Below are 22977 nucleotides of genomic sequence, written 5' to 3' on the forward strand. Positions count from 1 at the left end.
ATGTTTGGTAACTGAGCATAGTTTCCAGCAGACGGCTTTGAGTTTACGTGTGCAGTGTCTGTCAAACAGATGCACGGGCTGTTCGACGTTTGGAAAATGACGTCATTTGACGCGCTGCACGTTTGAGGACATTCCTAACGGTTCATCCGGTAAACGAAGAGTCCACGGCGAGCGTCTGATCTACGACTCCCTTGGGCTCGACACGCACATGAACACAGAGAGTTGAGTTAAAAATACACCATGGTGTTGGGTGGCTATCCTAAGATTTGTCAAGAAAGAGTTAAATTTGGAACATTCCATACGTTGCGCCGTGTTCCAGTAAACTTGGTGGACGTTGGATGGAGTTTCGTGTGTTTCCAGCGATCCTTTATTTTTAACAAGACACTCGAGTCGTGAGTTTTATTCCACTGTTCAGGTCATGAGCCAAAACTATAAAACAAAATGATGTCTTTTCCCCTCCAGACGAAACGTACATGTGGGACACAGACTGAATGGAGGTTGATTAGCGATCACGCAACCAAATCTCAATGATTTGTTGTTAAAAAACAATTGCAAAAATTACCTTTATTTATTTCCATTTTAACTGTTATACACAATAACTGATCTACAGTAACAAGAAATCGAGAAACTGGAAATGGTTTCTGAATTATAATGTTAGCTAATGTGAGTGACCAGATGTCTCATGGTTTTTACTTTATAGGCAATAACAGGAACTTGTTAAATGGGTAAATATTTCAGAAAGGTAAATGAACAAACCTGAAATCTGTAACGTTTGCCTCTCTATCGCCACCTCTGTTTGAAACATACAATTGCAGGTTGCTTTGCGTACTTTCTGTGGTCAAACGCTTGCAAAATCGTAACTGATAGCTCAACTTATAAATCATTATGAAACGCTTATCGTTCAGGGTCAATTAAGGAGACCGTTTTTATTCAAAAACTGATTTTGTTAACTTAATCGCAGATATTTTGACCCCCAAAAAGGTATGTATTGTAGCTTTAATGAGCGAACGAGTCCAGAGACTGCGAAATGATATCTACAAACTGCAAACAGTTCATGCAGCGATGCATCATGCATTTCTGTACAGTTTGGAAACGTGTGCCTTGAAATGCCGCAGGGCACACGTCACGACAGACGTTAATCAGAAACCTTTGGTCATTTTTATCACTTTTGCCTGGAGTCACATATTCATGCAGAGCATCACATCCACGTTTTCAATCAGAGAGACAATAGTTGAATTTAAACATTGCATTTCAGAGACATCTGTACTGTATTAATGTCCAGATTGGTTTACAGTTCCTTGGTCTTTATGCCTTCCTGAAATATGATTTCTGTCAATATTTGTTGCAATCGTGCCATAATAATGACAATAAGGATCAACCGAGACAACCACAACAAACAGAGGTAAGATTCACTGCAGTTTGGTGTTTTATTATATTTATTCTTCAGCTCTTTCCATCAAGCACCATTTCTGTTTAATCTGTGTACGATCTACATCATCAGCGGCTATTTACAAAAACACATTCGCATTAACAGCTCGCCAAAATATTAGAGAGCATTTCCCCTGAAGCGCTCGCGCAAGAACAGACACGTCGCTTGACTCTGAGCTCATTCAAAGCTTCCCAGAAGAACTAAACTGAACCTGCACTCTTCATAACACCACTCCAGGTCAAAGGTCATCGTGGCTTTGATTCCCAGTGAACACACATAGCCTACTGATATAATGTATAGACTGAAAGCACTGTACGTATCTGCCAAACGCATGAATTTAAATGTCGATACAGAGACTCTTGTGGCTCAGAATTGGACCGAATCCAGTGTAAATAAGATTGAACGTGTCTGTGCTTTTGACCCAGAAATCCAATAAATCAGAACATTCTGTGTACAAGTTAAAGGTTCCAAGCAATCTTTTCATCACAGTTTAACTGGATTTTAACTGACGTACATTTTAATGTGAGAGAAGCCAAGTTTGAACACTGACTATTTTAAATCATTCTTTGGACGTTGTTTACCCAAGAAACATCTCACAGATGTGATGGATGTGAATCATAAACCATATACCACTATATAACCATATAACCCACAAATTTACTATGATCTTACACTGTAAAAAACAACTGTAATTTTACAGAATTTTACTGTTATTTTTAACAGATTTTTCCAGGTATGATGTCAAACAAAACTGTAATTTTACAGAATTTAACTCTCTGTTTTTTTAATACAGATTTTTCACTGTTCCTTTGGGTTTATCTCGATCATCTTATTTATCACAAGTTCTGCTGCTTTTCATCCACAGGAGGAAGGGAGAAGTCTGGAGTCAGACGTCTGAAAAAGCCCTTAAAGATCTAAAAGACTGTTCAAATCTGCATGACCTGTGGCCTCCGTCTCGCAGTTCATTTTCATTCATTTCTCTATTTTTATACAACAGCGATTTTTTTATCCAGCAGCATGAATTTGTCAAACAGCGTGATGTCAGTAATGTAGGTGATGTAAGTCTCACAGATGTTTCCTGTTGAATGTGACAGCGAGTTTTTCCTCCTCTCATTCTCATCACTGACCATAAATGGAAATGCAACATGAGAACTTTAAGGAAATGTGAAAGTTATTGCTGAACGGCTTCGTTCGATTGTGATTTTGTTATTCAGTAGTTCTAGAATCATCTCATGCCACATTTAAACCAGAAATGACTGATCCAGCACACCAGAGAAATGTGGCACTTGTATGTCATTTTTATTCAACAAATCAAGTTTAAAATCACATTGCCACATTGTTGTTTTGTGTTCTGCTTTCGTTTTAAGATGTGTGCGTAGAAATGGATTGAAATGGCTCAGTCCAGCAGAGTTGTGGGGTGGGCTTCAAGAAAACGATGAGAATGAAGATGTGTTTGTACTATTAACAACTTTCTGTGTAAACTCCAGGCGGCAGCGAGGCCTCGGAGAGAAGCAGATCCAACATGATCAGACACTGACATCAGCTCCTTCAACATCCATCTCTCACATGCTGCTGTGGAGTTTCAGAAAGCTTTTATTAGTCAGACAGCTGAACTCATCTGATCTTCCGTCTCCATCACTCAATGCTGTCTCCGAACATCATCTTCTTCACCCGGTCTCCTTCCTGCACGTTCAAAATGTGTACTGTGAGCACCTCTGGAGGTATTTAAGGTCAACCATGTGCTTTCTCTCTTCTTTAACCTAGAAAGTAAAAACCCCAAACTCCCAAAAACATTCTTTCGAGAGCGAGCGAAGCGTCACGTCACCACCGACAGCATCTCTTTCATAAAGTTCCCAAAATACACATCAATTTGTTCAGTTGTTCAAAAAGAGCGGCTAACTTTCCGTTGTTTGTACGCACAAGACATCTCTCCCCTGACAAAACATACACTCTTAAAAATAAGGTTGTTCACAGCGATGCCATAGAAGAACCAGTTTTGGTACAAAGAACCATCTCTTTCCTACATTTTTATAATCAGAAGAACCTTCGGATGTTAAAGGTTCTTTATGGAACCACTTAGACAAAAAAGCTTCTTCTATGATATCGTAAAGCACTTTTATTTTTAAGAGTGTAAGTATACTTCAAGTTCATTTTATGAAGTCTACTTAAGTAAAGTTCAAGGATATTTTTATTCAGTAAGAAGTCTTTTAATATAAGTGCACTAGTACTATACAGTACTTGTAAGTGTAACCATTTGAATAGGATTTGGAACTAAACTGGCGCACGTTTAAGTTTATAAACACATACTTTCAAGTGCAACAGTAATATGCACTTGACTTGGTATACTGATACTTTACTTGTTGATGCTTGTATCCCATTTACACTTTAAAGTATACTCCGTAAACTCTTTAGTAGTTTTATGCTGTAGTATGCAAACGAATACTGTTTTTACAAATGAAAAGTAGCATTCTTGTTGTAAGTTTCCACATCACAGTTTACTATTTATATGTTATTTTTGCACTTCTACTATGTTTCTATTTAAGTATCCATTTTTAAACTCGAAATATACCTTTAAGCGTGCTTACAGTGGATTTGAAGTAAATTCACAGTATGACAGCATGTATTTAATCGATCAAAAAGCTTAAACAGAACTACAAGCCAAGTATATTGTACTTTTAATACTTCGTTACTTTTAAGATACAAGTACACAGAACAAATATACTGTCAGTATGTCAGGTGTACTTAAGTGCCATTTTAAGAATATTTCTGAGTAGTACATAAAAACGGAAAGCATACTTTCATTTTTGTTTAAAAGACACATATAGCACACTTAAACTTTTTTGTAAGGGCCGTCTTCTGCTAAAATCTGTGACGGACTAAATTCTTCCCCATGACAAATAAAAGCAGTTGCATGGGATGATACGAAGTGTTGATGCTTCATCAATGTGAGATTGAGGAAAAATCTGGATTTTGGAAAGATTTGAGTTCTTCGTATAAAATGTTTCCGGTGAATGTTCTCCGGGATCTGAATTTGTGCCTTTGTTGGAGCATGAAAATGATGCCCAGGGCAGAAACGGGATCAGATCCAAACAGAGCTCCGTGTATAAGCTCTTACTCATCATTTATTGGAAAGTTTCAGGCCCGAGGGGAAGCAATCGATCATATCTCTCATGTTTATACTCATCTGAGAGGTGTGACAAGAGTTTCGAAAGATCTTCTGTATGGTGTTCTTCAGTGACGCAAGTCTGTAAATGCAGGTTGACAGATGTGATGCTAATCACGCAGGTAAAAGTTAAGAGCGCTAACTGTGTGTTTAACTGTTGCTAACACAATGTTGTTGCTAGGTGCCATTCAGAGAAGTCAAGCTGTTCGGTGACGGATTGAAATGGGTTTTTAGTTGGTCAGATGTGCGATGACTAAACGACCAGAGCAGGGCACATCAAATGATGCTTGTCTCCATAGCAACCATGCGAAATCATACATCACTCATGGTTTTGGTTTGTTGACAGTTTTGAAGGAGTTTCATGTTTGTTTCATGTTCACAGGCCGACCATAAGTTCCACCTGAACAAACATGTGATGAGAATTCCTCTGACCTATTTATGTCACATTTAGATTTCACATCAGAACGAGGCTCAGTGCGTCCCGGGAGCGACGAGGCAAACAATATTTGACAGTTGATTTTTATTGAAGGTATAAAGTCACAGAGGTGTTTTAACACAGAGTTCACAAGGGGGATACAGAATGGGAAAGACAAATGTGTTCAACTAAAATCAAATGCTTAGGGGCGATTAATATTTAGCATCTAAAACCGCTCGGAAAACACGAGCCGCCTCGCTTTCTCTTGTCATGTGACCCGCGATGCGCACGCCGTACTCTGAAAAGTTGAAATATGAATTATGCTGGGTTCACATCAAACGCGAACAATCACGTTCCACACCCTTTATTACTCGCGGGAAAAGTTCGTTATTTTCGCTTGAGTGACGCAAGCTGACAAATATTTTCAACCTTTCGCGGGAGACGAGATTGACGCCAGATTCATGTCATTCGCATCGCCTGCCGCGAGTTCGCGTCTGTGCGCATCTTTGCAATGACTTCCAATGACAATCGCTTAATTCGCATTTGGTGTGAACCCAGCATTTAAATAACGAATTTGCGCACGCAAAAGACGCGAAATGTAAATCGCCCCTTACAATGCCATGACACACAGTCAAAAGCAAAATTTCAATCTATAAACAATCTTAGTTTGCTCATGAACAAATGTTTGGTTAAAATGTGCAACTTTCTTTGAATGCCACTTTTTATGCCTTGATATTTTATAACTGATGACATTCAGCCATTTTTAGAGACCAAAAATGATAATTTAGGCCTACTCTTCATCCTCATGTCCTTCCAAACCTGTATGACTTTCTGTCTTCTGCAGAACATAAAAAAATATATTTGAAAGAATTCTTGTAGCCAAACAACACTGAACCCCATTGACTTCCATTGTACAGTATGAACACAAGACCACTGAGACATTTCTCGAAATATCTTCTTTGTGTTCCACTAAAGAAAGAGTGACATACAGGTTTACAACCACACGAGGGAGAATAAATTCATGATGACAGAATTACATTTTTGGGGTGAACTGTCCCTTTAGGAGTAACACATAAACATGTTTTTGAAGGGCTGCTTTATAGGCTACATCAAACCATTTGGAGCATTTGGAATTTAAAAACATTCGTACCACTATATGTTTTATCATCTGGACTCACTGGCAAGAGATCATTCGGGTGTTTGTGTTAAAGGTGAGCTGATATTAAACAGAGGTTTTCCAGCGAGGTCTTTGTGTATCAGGAGAGAATGGGATGGAAACACTGAGTCCGCCTCCACACGTCAGCGTGCCCGCGCCTCTCGCGGCGAGTTTTATAAGCAGTGATCACATCACTATAACATCTGATTACTTTCCTGTGCGTTCACACGAACACACACACACACACACACATCCATTACTAACTAAAGCCACCAAATCATCTTTCAAACTGGACGTAATGCTCGGTTTAATCTGTGTCATTACTGAAATGCTTTCTGATTGAGGAATAAATTGTATTTGTAAACACATTGTTTCCAAAACATCTAAGAAATCTAGAAGCTACTCTCGGAATGCCATTGGAATTTCTATCATAAACCCGACCTAATGAGATCAGACAAGAATTCGTTAAAAACAAGATCCTGATGGATCAATGGAAATACTGATTTTTTACTTTGTTGGGCAGATAGCAATACGTTTCGTTTCACCCGTTTACATTTGCCTTATTTAAAATTTCTTTTAACGAACAAACACGTTTTTTTCATTTCATATCATTTATTTTGGTACACTGGAAGCCTGGAAAACGGTTTCTGCTTACAGCAAGGTGTTTAATGTATATATTAATCCAATATTTAATAATGTAATATGGATCTTACATATGGTTAAATGAAGTAATCAGTTACAGTAAATCATCAATCAATTGATTTTCAATCATTGTAATTATTGTAATTGTAATAGCTTATTGTAATTATGACATCTCATCTTTATATTTTTATTTTAATATCATTTTTTAGAAAATAACAGTAACTATTATAATAAGGCTGATTAGTATTTTTGACCTTGTGGGCACATTTTTGGTCCCCATGAGAAAAACGGCTAATAAATCTTTTTTCAAACGTAAAACTGCGAAAAGGATTAGTTGGGGATTTTTTTATTATTGAAGCGTTGTCTATGAAATGTCCCCATATAACTCGAAACCCAACGTGTGTGCGTGCGTGCGTGCGTATGAAGAAGTTTGCTGGCTGATGGAAATTTTGCTGTGGAATGTGCTCTTTTTTTCTGATGTTGGATATGAGAGTCATGCTGAGCGCTGATTGGTCGAGAGCGCAGCTGAAGAATGCGCGAAAGCGCTTAAAAAGAGTTTGACTCTCGTGAGCGCACAACAGAAGAAGCGCACACAGAGGGAAGACTAGTTTTGTGTTTTCTCTCTCTCTCTCTCTTCAGGTGAGTGTTCTGTAACATAGTTTTGTTGTTGATGTCATTTTAGCTGAGTTGTGTGTGTGTACATTTCATTTCAGATGTATTAATGTACACAAGTTTGCACTGAAAGCAGCTTTACAGAAAATACAGAGCAAAACATTTAAGAGAAAGATTCGCTTAATAGGACTAGTTAATCCCACTATTTCAGCACAGTTGACTTGCCCAATAGGACATGTCCCACGCCTTGTGCAGAGAAAAAGAAATGATGAAAAAGGAAAATCGTATTAAAACACATGGTGTGTGTGTGTGTGTGTGTGTGTTGTAGGGTAAATGATGTCTTTGAGAGCCCTGCTTTTATGTGTCGTGTTGTGGAGTTCAGACTGCAGTAGACAGGCTGGTGAGAAAAAAACCTTTTCATTCATTTTAATGTTATTTTAATGTATCTACTTTATACAATATAGTGCTGCTTCCTTTTTTGGCGCATCTCACTTTTCCATTCCCAGCACTCACAGATGCATTTCTTTCTTTCATTCCCTCTTTATATCCACAGAAATGGTGGATGATAACACGGTTTATGATCTGTTCGAGCTCGCCAATGTCCATAAGAAGCATCACGGAGTGAGTTTAGTAAAAGGACCCGACGCAAACAGCCCTGCGTACAAGATCCTGAACCCGAACCTGATTCCCTCCGTGCCCGAGCTCTCCTTCAGGGACCTGCTGTTCTCCATCCAGACGGAGCGCGGCTTCATCTTCAGCGCCAACCTCAAGCAAGCCAAGCGCACCAGGGGCACTCTGATCTCCGTGGAGAGGACGGACGGTTCGGGATCCCTCTTTGAAATCATCTCTAATGGAAAAGCCAACACTGTAGATGTGGTGTACGCAAGCGCGAGCGGACAGCAGGTGGTGTCGATTGAAGATGTGGATGTGGCGAACGGACACTGGAAGAACATCACGGTGTTTGTTCAAGAGGACCGAGCTCAGGTTCACGTGGGCTGCGAGGAAATCAACACCCAAGAGCTGGATCTTCCGATCCAACAGATTCTGACTCAGGAGGTCCCGGACACCTCCAACCTGAGGATCGGGAAAGGAGCGGCCAAAACGGATCGATTTATGGTGAGAAACTTGATTACGGGTCTTAGAGTTGGAGGTTAGAGCTTTATCTGGGTTTTACGCATTGTAATATGTTCCGTTTCGGAGCGCGTAAAGACGCACCGAATGGTTTTGATTTAGATTCATTGCCTGCCCGGTGTAATAGTAGATGTTGGAAAATTGTGCTCATTTTTTTTGGAAACCTATTTGGATGATTTTTTCCCCCATGATTCCAGGGAGTTCTCCAGAATGTGAGATTTGTTTTTGGCACGACGCTGGACGCGATTTTACGCAATAAAGGCTGTGAGAGCTGTGAGTATTTATATTTTTTTGCAAGCTTGAGAATTCAATATATGACACGATACACTACCAATCAAATGTTTGACAACCAGCTCATTCTTATATTGTTTGCTACCACTTCCCACATTGTAGAAATTGTGATACAATAGAAATGGATTTAGAACTTACTCATTCTCTCAGTCGACTTCATGAGGAGCAGAATGGGATGAATAAAACACCAAATGCTGCTGTTTCAACCCAAAATTCTGCTGTTTCATCCCATGGGTGGGTAAAATATAGACAAACCCAACAGCTGCTTTAAATTAATCTAAAAATGTTCATATCTGAGCCAACCATGGGTTGAAACAATTCAACATTTTGTAGAGTATTGGATGATTGTTGGATGCTTTTCTTCTCTATGCGCTCCAACTCAACCATTGAAGTGTAATATTCATACAAACTATCTATATTCTACAAAACCAGTATCAAGCATTTAAGCACAAGCCTTGAGATTGAATCAGGTATATTCAAACTTTCGACTGATCTTTTTAAAATAAGGCTAAACCGCTCAATGTGTTTGTGTTGATACAGCGGTCTTCATCACAGATGTCATAACCTTAGGGAACCCTGTAAATGGATCCAGTCCGGCCATTCGCACAGACTACACTGGACACAAGTCTAAAGGTGAGCTCATCTTCATGTGTTTCAAATGATGGTCTTGGGTTTCGTCACGGACTCATGAAGTTAAAGTCGGAATAATTTTGTTCTTCAGATTTACAGGACATCTGTGGTTTCTCCTGCGAGGATCTGACCAGCATGTTTAAGGAGCTCAAGGGACTCGGTGTGGTGGTGAAGCAGCTGTCAAATGACCTCCGCCAAGTGGTGAGCATGAAATTCAGTTGGCCTGTCTGACTCTGTTATGTCATGGTTTCTTCAATTTGTGCATGCCTGACATTATTAGCTGTGAACTTGACAGCATTTCTTATCCTCTCATTCCAGACAGCAGATAACAACTTAATCAAGACCCAAATTAAAATCCACAGTGGAGTTTGTCTGCACAACGGCATTGTTTACAGAGATCAGGATGAGTGGACGATGGACAGCTGCACACACTGCACATGTCAGGTACAAATGCACCGCAGACATACTAACTTATATTAAAGTGACTGAAGTGTCCCAAATGAATCTTATGCGGTGAGAGCATTCTAGTGGAGGAAAAGGAGGACAAATCAGCTTTTCAAATTTCTAGGTCCTAAACACTTTCTTTCTCAACACACATGGTACATTTTAAGCCCAGGCGTGGGGCTGTGTGGCCACTGACTCACTTTGTATTCTCCACCCTAATGTTGACCACACTGAAAGACTTTATTGGTCCCGACCGATATATGGTCAGAATTTACATCACCACAGGGTTTCCAGCCCAAACCAGAGGTCATTTTATTGGCAAACATAAATCCAGCAGAGAGTTTTTAAAAAATGTTTATTGTGTAGCCTGACCTTAAAGTTATTTTAATGATTATATTTCCCAGAACTCTGCCACGGTTTGCCGTGAGATCTCTTGCCCTCTGATGCCTTGTGCCAACACAACTGTCCCAGATGGTGAATGCTGCCCACGCTGTGGAACACGTAAGTAAAGCTCCTTTAAAATAAACCAATACAGACATAATAATTCTTTCAAAAACCAGATCTCAAAATCTCAGTTTACACCCAAGAGCAAGTGTCAAACCAAAAGTGAGCGCATGAGAAGCCATCATTTGATGATTTTCTCTCCTATTTTCTTCCCCTAGTGAATGACGACGCAGAAGACGGCTGGTCACCCTGGTCAGAATGGACGCATTGCTCGGTGACGTGCGGCAGGGGCATTCAACAGCGCGGACGTTCCTGCGACCGCATCAACAGCAACTGCGACGGCACCTCGGTTCAGACCAGAGACTGTTTCAAGCAGGAGTGTGACAAACGCTGTAAGTCAACAAGTCAACTGCACATTTCACGTTCCCATCAACTCACACATGTCTAACTGATGGTTTTCATGCAGTCAAACAGGATGGAGGCTGGAGCCACTGGTCTCCGTGGTCGTCCTGTTCCGTAACGTGTGGAGATGGCGTAATCACAAGAATCCGCCTTTGCAACTCTCCTACGCCTCAGATGGGTGGAAGAGACTGCCAGGGAGAAGGCCGACAGACCGAGCCGTGCCAGATGTCTCCTTGCCCAGGTATTTTGGCATGAATACATGCATCTACTTGCATCCTATAACCAAGCTTGGCATATGTCAAAACACCCGTTCTTCTATTATCTCTGTGTGACAGTGAATGGAGGTTGGGGACCTTGGTCACTCTGGGACTCTTGTTCTGTCACATGCGGTGGAGGACTGCAGCGCAGACATCGTCTCTGTAACAAACCTGCTCCAAAATACAGTGGAAAAGACTGTCTGGGAGACTCCAAAGGAAGCCGTTTGTGCAATTCCCAATCATGTCCTGTTGGTAAGCAATAAAATCCTGTTTTAAAAGTCTGACATGTTGACCTGTACATTGCACCTCAACTTCTGTGTCTAAATGTAAAGCCACATGTCAATTCTATGCTTCTCATCAACAGATGGATGTCTGTCCAACCCCTGCTTTGCTGGCACCAATTGCACCAGCTTCCCCGATGGCTCATGGAAGTGTGGGGATTGTCCAGTTGGATACACCGGTGATGGAATCAACTGCCAAGACATCGATGAGGTAAGAGTGTCATGCAAGACTGATGAACAAATAATTATCAATAATAATGTTGGATGGACTTCATTATTTGTCATATCTGCAGTGCAAAGAAGTTCCAGATGCATGTTTTGTGCTCAATGGAGTCCATCAGTGTGAGAACACGGAACCAGGATACAACTGCCTGCCTTGCCCACCACGCTATTCCGGGCAGCAGCCATTCGGAAGGGGAACGGAGCAGGCCATTGCCAATAAACAGGTTAGACCCATCTTCTAGGAAGATTCTTGGGAATTCAATAGGAGTAGCCAATTGCCCTTTGCTTAAGTTTAACCTAAATCAAATCTTCCTCAGGTCTGCATGCCGAGAAACCCATGTGAGGATGGAACACACACCTGCAATAAGAAAGCTAACTGCATCTATCTGGGCATCTTCTCCGACATCCTGTATCGCTGTGAATGTAAACCAGGCTATGCTGGAAACGGTTACATCTGCGGAGAGGACACAGACCTGGATGGCTGGCCGAACACTGACCTTCCTTGTGTGGAAAACGCAACTTATCACTGCAAGAAGGTAGACAACAGTTTTCTTCACTGTATACTTAAAAGATGCCATGTTGTGTAATTGAAGTTCTAAATTCTTCATTGCAACATGTTATATTGTAGGACAACTGTCCTGATCTTCCCAACTCTGGCCAAGAAGACTATGACAAGGACGGAACTGGCGACGCTTGTGACCCTGATGATGATAATGATGGGATCTCTGATGATGGGGTAGGTTGAAAACACATTCTTCTTCTGTAAGATTGTTTGGAGAAGAGCGTGACTGAAAATGGAAAAAAAGAGACTTTGCCAGTAGCAAAAAAATAAACTGTCTTTGATGGCTTCAAGTCCAACGGTTCTGGATTTCTTAGTTGTACGTCAATAATTCAGATTGTACATTGGGATAAATTTAGACTGGGCAAATAAACATCATCATCTTTCACATACATATAACTTCAAACATTCATTTTGTTTAGTGCTCGACTCGCTATGTTACACAAGGATATTTATAAAGTCCTGTCTGTAGGGTACAAAACGACTCCAGATGTTCTTTATATTTATCCAGTCGTTTCATCACTGACTGAATCTTCTCGTTCTGAAACAGGACAACTGCCCGTTAATCTTTAACCCAAGACAGTACGACAACGATCACGATCAAGTCGGCGATCGATGCGATAACTGCCCCTATGACAGTAATCCAGAACAGACAGACACCGACAACAACGGCGAGGGAGATGCTTGTGCCATTGACATTGATGGCGATGGTAAGAGACTCAAACCTTTCAGAATGGGCTGAAGATAACATTGAGAACATGGAAACCCTTGAATGAATGTGCTAATTCAATTTCAATCAATTGTCCAGGTATTCTGAATGAGAAGGACAACTGCCCGTATGTGTACAACACTGACCAGAGAGACAGTGACTGGGAAGGAGTTGGTGACCATTGTGACAACTGTCCATTGGAGCACAACTCTGACCAAGTTGACTCGGACTCTGACAACATTGGAGACAAGTGTGACAGCAACCAGGACATCGATGATGACGGTCATCAGAACAACCTGGACAACTGCCCTTACATCCCCAATGCCAACCAGGTCGACCACGATAAAGACGGCAAAGGCGACGCCTGCGATCACGACGATGACAACGATGGGATACCTGATGACAAAGACAACTGCCGACTTGTCAAAAACCCAGACCAGCTTGATTCTGATGGTAAGACAGAAGCGCTTGCACAAATTGAGCTTTTTTTCTTTTTTTGGCTTTCACACACAAAACATTTTTCTCCTTTGCCCTTGCCCAGGTGATGGCCGAGGCGACGCTTGCAAGGGCGACTTCGACCAAGATAACGTGCTTGACATTTACGACGTTTGCCCAGAGAACTATGCCATCAGTGAAACAGACTTCCGCAGATTCCAAATGGTTCCTCTAGACCCCACTGGAACTTCACAGATCGATCCCAACTGGGTCGTCCGTCACCAGGGCAAAGAACTTCTGCAGAAGGTTAACTGCGATCCTGGCATTGCTGTTGGTAAGTGTTCCAAGACATAAGCTCAATATTTTCAACAACAGAAGGTTGTGATCACAGAATCTAAGCTTTGTTTTGCTTGTCCATCAGGTTATGATGAGTTCAACGCTGTGGACTTCAGTGGCACATTCTTCATCAACACCGACCGCGATGACGACTACGTCGGCTTTGTATTCGGCTACCAATCCAGTTCTCGGTTTTATGTGGTGATGTGGAAACAGATCACACAAACCTATTGGTCCCATACACCCACCAAAGCACAGGGTTACTCCGGACTGTCCATTAAAGTAGTGAACTCAACCACAGGACCAGGCGAGCATCTCAGAAACGCCTTGTGGCATACTGGAGACACTCAGGGACAGGTATGCACTCTTTTCAAGCTGTAAATACGTGACAATACGTTTAAAACAAATTTGAACGTCTTGCTTACCTTCTGCTTGGATTTCAGGTGCGTACCCTGTGGCACGACCCCAAGAACATTGGCTGGAAGGATTACACTGCCTACAGATGGCAACTGATCCATAGACCCAAATCTGGACTCATTAGGTAAATGTGATCAATATAGTCCAACCCTTACCAGATATCATTGATGTGATGTTGATTTAATGTTTTATCGGTTATATTCGACATTGATTCAACATAAAATCTTTGCTAACCAAAAAACAGTTTTGCTCACCATGTTCTCTGTTTGCTTTTAGGGTTATTATGTATGAAGGTAATAGAGTCATGGCCGATTCAGGAAGCATCTACGACAAAACGTACACGGGCGGAAGACTCGGCCTCTTCGTCTTCTCTCAAGAGACGGTTTACTTCTCAGACCTCAAATATGAATGCAGAGGTAAAACACTTTTGTTATTGTTCTCAAAAACTCCTGTTTGTCCAACACAATGTGCTCAGAAGTGTTTATCTCTTTTACAGATGTATAACAGTTTTCCTTGAAGATCTGCTGGTTGTCAATTATCATCTGTCTGTCTTATAAAACTTCTGTGGTGGGATCAAGAAACCAAACGTGGAGCTGGAAAACATCTAACCATCTAAATGAGAATGACAGGAGCCTGGAGATACAGTATCTAAACACATTCATCTCACGTATCTCCTCGGCTTTCAGTGAGAACGAAACATCATATCAGGTTCTCATTTCTTATCATTGGGTGGGTAATTTTGTTGTTGTTGAACGAAACCTCAGATCTGCTGTGGACTATGAAGGAAGGAGTCTGAACTGAACTGAATGAACTGAAGCTTCTCCTTGATTCGGGTGGGTGTCATCCCACGGGAGGAGCTGTTGAGGAGTGACGCACAGGGTGGATGTTTTTTTTTTGACGTTATGTGAATGTGTGGATCTTTTTCTTTGAGACGTAGAGACCTTCAGGACTCACCGACTCAAGTTACGTGTGACTTTTATCATCCGGCATTGATGTTGATATTTCTCAGGGCTAGATGGACCTACAGTGCTAAGAGATTTGAGGCACGGAAGGATAAAGAAGGTTGTGATATTATAGAGAGAGATTGGATGATAAAGACACTTTCAAAACAAACAAAACTGGAACTGAAGTTTTCTTCGGTCTCAGCGGATTGATGAATACATGATGATGATAACACAAATATTACCTCAAAGTTGTACAATTGACATCAACAACAACAAAATATATATTTTCCATTGATAATTCAGTCCTGTTTTGTCTACTGTATGTAGTAAAACAATTAATTCTGTAAATAATACAAAACACAATTTTGGAAGCGGTGCCCCAATACAACATGAATAGAAAGTTGTTTATAGAAACGCGTGCCTAATGAATGAATGAATGAATGAATGAATGAATGATGCCTTTATAAAATAAGTTATTAGTAAATTTGTTTTTAATCTATTTTAAATGTCATGTGTACATATATGCTATTTAAATAATTTATAAGGAAACGTAACCTGACATGGAAAGTTTTTGTATAAACTGTTTGCACACTGATATGAGAACGTGTTGGTCATTTTTATTTTTATTTTGTTTATTGTTCTTTTATTATTAAAGAGGCTTCGGTTTTACACAGAATAATGTTGTTTTACTCATTAAAACCACGTGTTACATGAACAATAAATAACTGACTAAGAAAAAAGATGTCCGGCTTTTGAAAATCCAAAAATGCTCACATTAAAACATCTGAAATCAAAATCACAAGCTGTGACGTTTATACTCAATACACGGTCAGTTAATATAAAATGATAATTTATTCAAGTTCATGTCATTCACCAAAAAAGTCAATGTTTCTGTTAGGTTTTTGGGTTTAAGGGTAAATGACTCGCTGCTATTGTTAAAATAAAGGTTCATGTGATCCATATCTGTTTTGGAAAGACTCATTTGGTCAAATGAAATCTATGGTTCTTTTGTCAGTAAACACGGTTCATCTTCAAGGTCAAGAATGTGTGGAATGCCGGAGTGGCCGTAACGCGTCCATATGTGTGCAGTTGCTAAGGTGGTCTGACTGTTTCTTTTTAATGTGGGGTTTTGCAGTTTTAATGGGTTCTGGGTGGGTTTCAGATAATAACTTACTGGCCCAAATAATAAAAATACACCAGCTAACTTCTTCAATACTCTCATCTTTAAATGAAACCAAGTCGATACACTTTTCCACCCATTTTTAAAAATTGCAGATTGGATTGTTTACAAAAAAAACGTAGAACATAGATCTCTCCAACAAGTAGCAAACTTAAGACATCTTGTATGTAGGGCTGTCACGATTATGAAATTTGGCTGACGATTAATTGTCTAATAAATCATTGCGATTATGACGATTAATTGTCTGTTTTAGAGCTTTGACTTTTAATTCTCATACATTTTTTATTCAGCTTTGAAACGACCATATTGTTCTGAATATAAAGACTATGTTCTTTATCTTGGAAATACATAGGAAAAAATTGGGTCATCATACTGAAGGTTTAGGCTTTTACCTGTCAACAATACAACCGCCAAATACTTGTAAATGAAGTAAATTGATCAGGAGTGAATTGAAGCCACCATTAAAATACTATCAGTCATAGAAAAGCTTCTAGTCTGTTTTTTTCTCACTTGCAAGACTACAGTAAAAGTTTACTTCTATGTTAATGAGATTTTGGTAGACTGGTTTTCACACTGAAATAACATTAAACTGTACTGCAGGTTATTTTTATGGTACACGCATTAGTTTTTTTTAAAGTGATTGTGTTGTGGTGGTACATTTTACAAGTATTACCATGCTTTAGTTACAATATATACACTAAAATATGCAATATGCAGATGCACTACAGCTCCCCCTAGTGTCTTCTATAGAGATGTGCGATAATTGCGATGATCTGAAACCATCGCGATGAGACGATTATTTAATAATCGTGACAGCTCTACTTGTATGTTTATCACAAATATGCAGTTTAAGTTATACGCTTAAGTTTAATACGTGAGGTCAAATATGAACATTAGTAAAGTGTAGTCATGCGTGATTTCATACCAAGTTATTTGTCAATGTAGTTTACAAACAAGCACAACACAACCGAACCTGTTCTCAAGTAACCTTTCATGAAAACCCAGCAGATAGAAGCAGGGGTCACATGTCTGTTCAGATCTTTAGAACCGTTTTTTTGTAAAGTTCATGGCAATAAAGGAAAACACATGCTGGTTTCATTTGAAAAAGGAACATTTTATTTTGTTCTTGCATACTATTTCAGCGTTTGGAGCTTTGAATCGGATTCACAAGTCTGATTCTGATAATGACACTGGCGCACAGCTCAGGGTAAAATCACAAACAGACCGTCTTAAAAATGCTGTGCAACTTTAAAGGACAGAAGCCAACACTATGAACTAATGCGAGATATAAAACAGAAGATTGAAGACTTTTCCCCGGCGGTCAGTCTGAAGGAATCTGGTTGTCAGTCTCGGCTCCTGGCAGCAGGTCGGATAGATTGGAGCACGGCGGTGGAGAAAAGACTAGCGGAGATGTGTTGTGAGAGTCCAGAGCTGAAATCAGTCCTGACGAAAGATCTGAAGATGACCGGACCATTTCTTCCTCACATTTCAGCAGAAGATTCTTCAACTGATCATCAGACAAATGAATCGGCTGTGAAAAGAGAACGACCAACAGTTACTGTATACATCTGAAGATTTCATTGTTCATCTCACAAAGTCAAACTATCATAAGTTCTTTTACCCAGAGGAAAATGTTATTTCTCAGATGTTTCTCATAAAATAAAGTACAATCTAATGAGAGTGTAATTGTTAAAACACAGGAAGAGTATGGTGGTGTGAAATGAATGTAGATTGTAGAGGTCAAATAATCTGGATTTGAGAAAACTTGATGAGAAATGTTTGAGTTCATCAATCTCAAGATATTCAGTAACGGGACCAAATAGATTTCCCAAAAATTAAAACGTTGTTCATTTTTAAAATAACTTTCACCCTCTAATTGTGGTGATATCTGGTGATGAAATCACTGTGCGGTTCAATGATTTGATCACTTAAGATGTTGATAACAGATCTGCCTGTGGTATTTCCCAACAATAAATCAACCTGTTAGCACAATTCCCATCACAACCTTCAGTGTATCCAACCCAAGGACGGTCTGCTTGTGGCCAACAGAAACACGTGCAAAAGCAGACAAGTGATTTTTCAATCTGGAAGCTGAAGAACACGGGAGCGTTCACAGGCAGCACGTGTATACAGTAGTTCATCGAGAGGCTTTAATGAGAACATCGTGCGATCTTTAGATGTCAAAAATGATGCAGAGCACAGATCGGAGTTATTATCATTAACAAAACGACTAAAAATGTCTGTTAATTGACATAAAATATAGGCTTAATTATTAGTTGAAAACTTCTAATAAAATTGGGAAATGTTGCCTAAGCAAGTAAGTTTACATTTAAACACGGACATAGTTAAATGAAAACAAATAAAGGTTTTAGAAAAACAAACTTAAAAACAAATAAAAATTAAACGGCAATATTAAAAATAAGTAATCGCATGACAAAAGTGCATAATAAAATATGGCTAAAATGTAGGGCTGGCAATATACCGAAATGGGTGAAATATCGCAATAACTGAATTATTAAAAAAATTAAAAATGTTACCTATAGACCACTTTGGATGACGTAAACACCGCTGATCCAACGCTGGTCCAAAAGAACTTCCTGTTTCAGTTTTTAACACTGCACAATGGTTGAAGAAAATGCAACTAACCGAACATTTTTAACCCAATCAAAATGTTAAACGAATATCTTTAAGTTTCAATTATATATATGAGATTTAAAAAATAAAATAAAATAAAACTGAAACCGGAGGGGCTTCTTGACCAGTGTTTACATCTTGCGAAGGGGTCTATAAGTTTTAGGTTGAAGCAGATAGCAGAGAGAATTGTGTGGAAGATTATCGATAATCAGAAATAATGTAAAACATGTATGTTGGTTACATCATTTTCAGTTTTTAAATATATATTTTTTTTACAAACTTGAACCATTATTCTATCGCACATCGCATTATTAAGCAAATTACTGTATATCACATTTTTTTAATATCATGCAGCCCCAAGGTTATATAATTTTTTCAATATATTTGAAAACAATTTCGATTGATCGCATATCGCATTATTTAGCATGCTATCGCATTTTTCTTTGATATCGCACAGCCCTACTAAAATGTAACTAAAATGAACATTCAACTAAAAATATTAAAGCTAATTCAAAATGATAATAAATCAACAATAAAAAAACTTAAGTAGCTTAGTTATATATGTACCTTGATGAATAAACAAAAGTCATTAAAATCATTGTGAAATTTCATCATGAGAAACCACATACACCTTCAGTTTATTTCAGCTTTCTTGCAGTGACTTCAAACAGAAGTTAACATTTCTCAATGTCTTCTGACACCTATAAAACATCTATAATCTATACTGGGGTACTGACAGCGGTGTCGGGTCGAATGGCTTCCCTCGGGGTGTGAGGAGCGCTGGGGGTTGGGTTAAGAGTCAAATTCAGATGACATGAGCAACATTATTGCGACTCACCGCTGACTAACAGAGCAAAACTCTGAGCTATCAGTTACCACTTACACCCGACTTTCATTTTCAAACCCTTGGCCAACTCTGAAAGCTCAGTCATCACATCCTCATCCTCATAATAATCCAAAACTCAACTGTGGTACACAAAGGAAAGCAGTGTTTCTCTTTTAAATCCAATAAAAGTTTACTGAGCCAGAGCTCTTGTAAAAATATTCTTCAATTTCATTTTATTAGGTACACTTAAAGGTATACCATGTAGTAAGTGTACTAATATCAATATACTAGTCCACTAATATACAGTAAATACTACTTGTGACTAAACTTAAGTTTTAGTTTTATGAAAGTACTCTCTGACGTCATTTTTACTTAACATCACATTTAAACTTAACGTGAACATCATTCACACTTTATAGTTGACTGTTTATTACATTATTTTTGCACTTTAGGTGTACCACTATGTTCCCATGTAGGTATTACATTTGTTTTAATTCATTTGCACTTGCAATCTAAAATCCAAAACGTTAAGCTCCTCCCCCTCTGGAAACGACCTCTCTTCACATCTGGTCTCTAGGAATGGAGTGAGGGCGGGGCTGCAATGACTGACAGATCGCAAACTGCCATTCAAATCTTTCACCTTTCAACGATCCAATCAGTTGTCGGTGGATGAAATCGAGTCCTGCCTTACATTTGTTTCTCATTTCAGAGGTCGTTTCACTCACGTCACGATACAGGAAAAAAGAAAATCGCAACTTCCGTTTCATGCCGACTTTAATATTATTTGGTAATTTTGTAATGACAAATCTTAATGTGATGCCATTCATTTGAGTTCTGATGTTCAGAAGCGATCGTGGGTTTGATTCCCAGGGAATGCATGTACTTTATTCAATTAAATTACTGACAAATGAATGAATGTGAATGTTGAGGAAAGGACTTTTCAGCGCTTGTAATGTGATGTCCATCATCCGTGTGTGATTTTGAAAGTGTACACATGAGCGTCAGGTGGAGTGTGTACAGCGTTTACACCGTTCACTAGTATTTCACACGTGTCTGTGGTCTTGTTCATCTGCGCGTGAGTCAAACACAGCTGCAGCAGATCTGAATCGACTCATTTGACTCTGCTGGAAGTCAAGCTCTTCTTCTTTTTAGACAGTTTTTATTTTTAATAAATTCTCACAAAAACATTAAAAAGTAGTATTGTATGAACAGTAAATGATTTATGACTAGGGGTGTAACGATATATCTAAGTATCATATATTGCAATAAAAAAACACTAAGAAATGTATCGTAAAGCAATTAAGATATGTGTCGTAGACTACGGCAATATTTTTTTAAATGAAATTATTTTTTTCATATTTTTATGTTAAAATTTTGTTTTATTCTTCAGTGACAGAGCTATTTAATTTTTTAGTTTACATGAAAAAGGTTGAATTAAACCTCGAATATTGTCAATTCTTTAATTTTTTTAATGTTTTGAGAAAAAATCATATTAATTATTATTTTTTTTACTAATATCGTGATGCAATCGTAGGCGTAAACCCAGTATCATGTATCATATTGAATGGTGAGCTGAGTGTATCATTACACCCCTATTTATGACATTCAAAAATGTAATGTAATGTGAAATGTAATGAAAGTAACTGATGAATATTAAAGCTTTTTTAAAGATGAATCACTACATCAACCGTCTCCACGAACACAAACTCCAGCGTTTCAGACTAAACACTTCTGACACAAGAACGTCCCTCTCATATCAAAAACACATAGAGAAGAAACAGAGGAGTCCGCACACTGTGAGCTCTTCACTTTTCTTCGAAGAAGACAAACACCTGCTTTCAGTACAGATCTCACTCAACCTGTTTATGTGAATCATGGAAGCGAGAGATGCATGGTTGGTCTAATGTGCATCAGTTTACTTTAGAGGTAATTACGTTAACAGACCAGACTCGGAAAGCTGCTGATAGAAATAAATGTTTGGTCTGTGGATGCTTCAGCATGTCATAGCTTTTATTTTTCTAGACGATTTAGAGATCAACCTGTAAAATCTGAATGGATCAAATTCGGAACATAACCCACAGCATTTAAAAATACGGTCTAAAACCAAAGATCAAGCATTCTGATGGGATATTAACATGACGATCACAGATACGTCTATCAACTGAATAAAGAGAAGAATTTCTGATGTCCACATACAGCTAGCGGCTCGACCGCAGCACGGTAAAAGATGCGTCTGGCACAGCATGAAGACAGAGAGAAACACAAATCAAACAGCATGTGTTACTCTTTGTGCTTCCAGAAAATCTGTTCTCAGAAACACAGAGCGATTCAGTTTGAATAACACACATGATGTCATAGATCAATACAGCCCAGAGTCACTTATCAATCATTTATTCTGAAACCTGCTCATAAAACCAAATAAAATATCACTCATGCTTAAAATCCGGAAACCTTGCTAAATTCAGTTGCGTTATATTAGCTCTGACACTCCGTCTGAACTCACATTGCTCGGCTCGGTCTCATCCAGGACCTGCAGCTGCTGTTGGATATCTCGCAGACGTCTCTCTTGTTCTCGTGTCTCTCTCACATCCAACAGGACTCTTTCTCCTCTGTCTCCCATCTTCATCTCATCCAAACTCGGAAGTCTCATCTATAAACACAGCAGAGAGCTTTGGTGAGACTTTGCATAAAGTATGAAGTCAAAGGTTCAGAGACGTTCAGAAAGTCCAAAAGCACTTAGAAGGATGTTAGTTGAGAAAATAAGCAAGACGTTTTATTTGATTACTACTACCAAGAACAAACTTTATATAATAATAAAAAAAATGTAATGTGTTTTGTGATATGTCAGCACCAAAATTAGCACTAAACATCTACCATGAGTCAAGAAGAAACTCCACAAACTCCGATCAGAATTTCTTTGTATAGATTACAGCTCGGCACAATCTGGTGCTGGAAATTTACTGTCTGCCTTTACTTAATCATTTCATTCTGTACAGAAATCACACAGTTACAATATACAGTATTTTTCTCTACAAAACTAATGTCAGGTATTACATATAATCCTTCAGATGTGAGGAAAGAGACTGCTGTATTTTAGAGCTGTATATCGCACACGGTCCCTGAGCAGAAGTCTGTATAACGTGCAGCCTGAAAACTGGCACCTCTCTCAGAAAAACAGGCCGTATGAGTCACATTGAGTCTGAACAAGAGCTGGACCTTCAGTCAACGCCACGTGGAGTCAGGAAAAGAGCCAGAGTTACCCTGAGCAGCCCCACCAAAAGCACAGTTCTACTGTATATCAGATCAGACCAGGACTGATTCACAAACGCATCAGATCAGGACTGATTCACAAACGCATCAGATCAGGACTGATTCACAAACGCATCAGATCTGGACTGATTCACAAACGCATCAGATC

The 22977-nt window shown here is 39.1% G+C and overlaps 2 protein-coding genes across 10 annotated transcripts in view; one reads left to right on the forward strand and one right to left on the reverse strand.

Annotated features, from left to right (window-relative positions):
- The first annotated feature begins 7335 nt into the window (after positions 1 to 7335).
- Positions 7336 to 15588, forward strand: LOC130559911 (thrombospondin-1-like). Of its 2 annotated transcripts, XM_057343252.1 has the most exons (22): positions 7336 to 7444; positions 7746 to 7817; positions 7971 to 8533; positions 8746 to 8821; positions 9380 to 9472; positions 9561 to 9670; positions 9788 to 9913; positions 10318 to 10414; positions 10576 to 10749; positions 10824 to 11000; positions 11095 to 11268; positions 11381 to 11508; positions 11591 to 11743; positions 11837 to 12055; positions 12148 to 12255; positions 12629 to 12788; positions 12887 to 13240; positions 13329 to 13556; positions 13644 to 13915; positions 14002 to 14099; positions 14252 to 14391; positions 14472 to 15588. In XM_057343252.1, the coding sequence occupies exons 2-22, from the start codon at positions 7751 to 7753 to the stop codon at positions 14477 to 14479; spliced, it is 3525 nt and encodes a 1174-aa protein (XP_057199235.1). In that variant the 5' UTR covers positions 7336 to 7444; positions 7746 to 7750; the 3' UTR covers positions 14480 to 15588. The 2 variants fall into 2 exon arrangements, with proteins under 2 accessions (XP_057199235.1, XP_057199236.1); XM_057343253.1 differs by lacking the exons at positions 7336 to 7444; positions 7746 to 7817; positions 7971 to 8533; positions 8746 to 8821 and adding an exon at positions 8967 to 9073.
- Positions 14819 to 22977, reverse strand: part of fsip1 (fibrous sheath interacting protein 1) — a 20349-nt gene continuing 12190 nt past the window's right edge. For 7 of the 8 annotated variants that reach the window (XM_057343256.1, XM_057343258.1, XM_057343257.1 and 4 more), the window contains 2 exons: positions 22063 to 22209; positions 14819 to 17630 (listed from right to left, as the gene is read on the reverse strand). In XM_057343256.1, the coding sequence (XP_057199239.1) occupies positions 17421 to 17630; positions 22063 to 22209 (357 nt within the window). In that variant the 3' untranslated portion in view covers positions 14819 to 17420. The remainder of the gene's footprint in view (positions 17631 to 22062; positions 22210 to 22977) is intronic. The other variant, XM_057343261.1, reaches the window with a different exon arrangement.

Source organism: Triplophysa rosa, linkage group LG10 (assembly GCF_024868665.1).
Source record: "Triplophysa rosa linkage group LG10, Trosa_1v2, whole genome shotgun sequence".
Lineage (NCBI taxonomy): Eukaryota > Metazoa > Chordata > Actinopteri > Cypriniformes > Nemacheilidae > Triplophysa > Triplophysa rosa.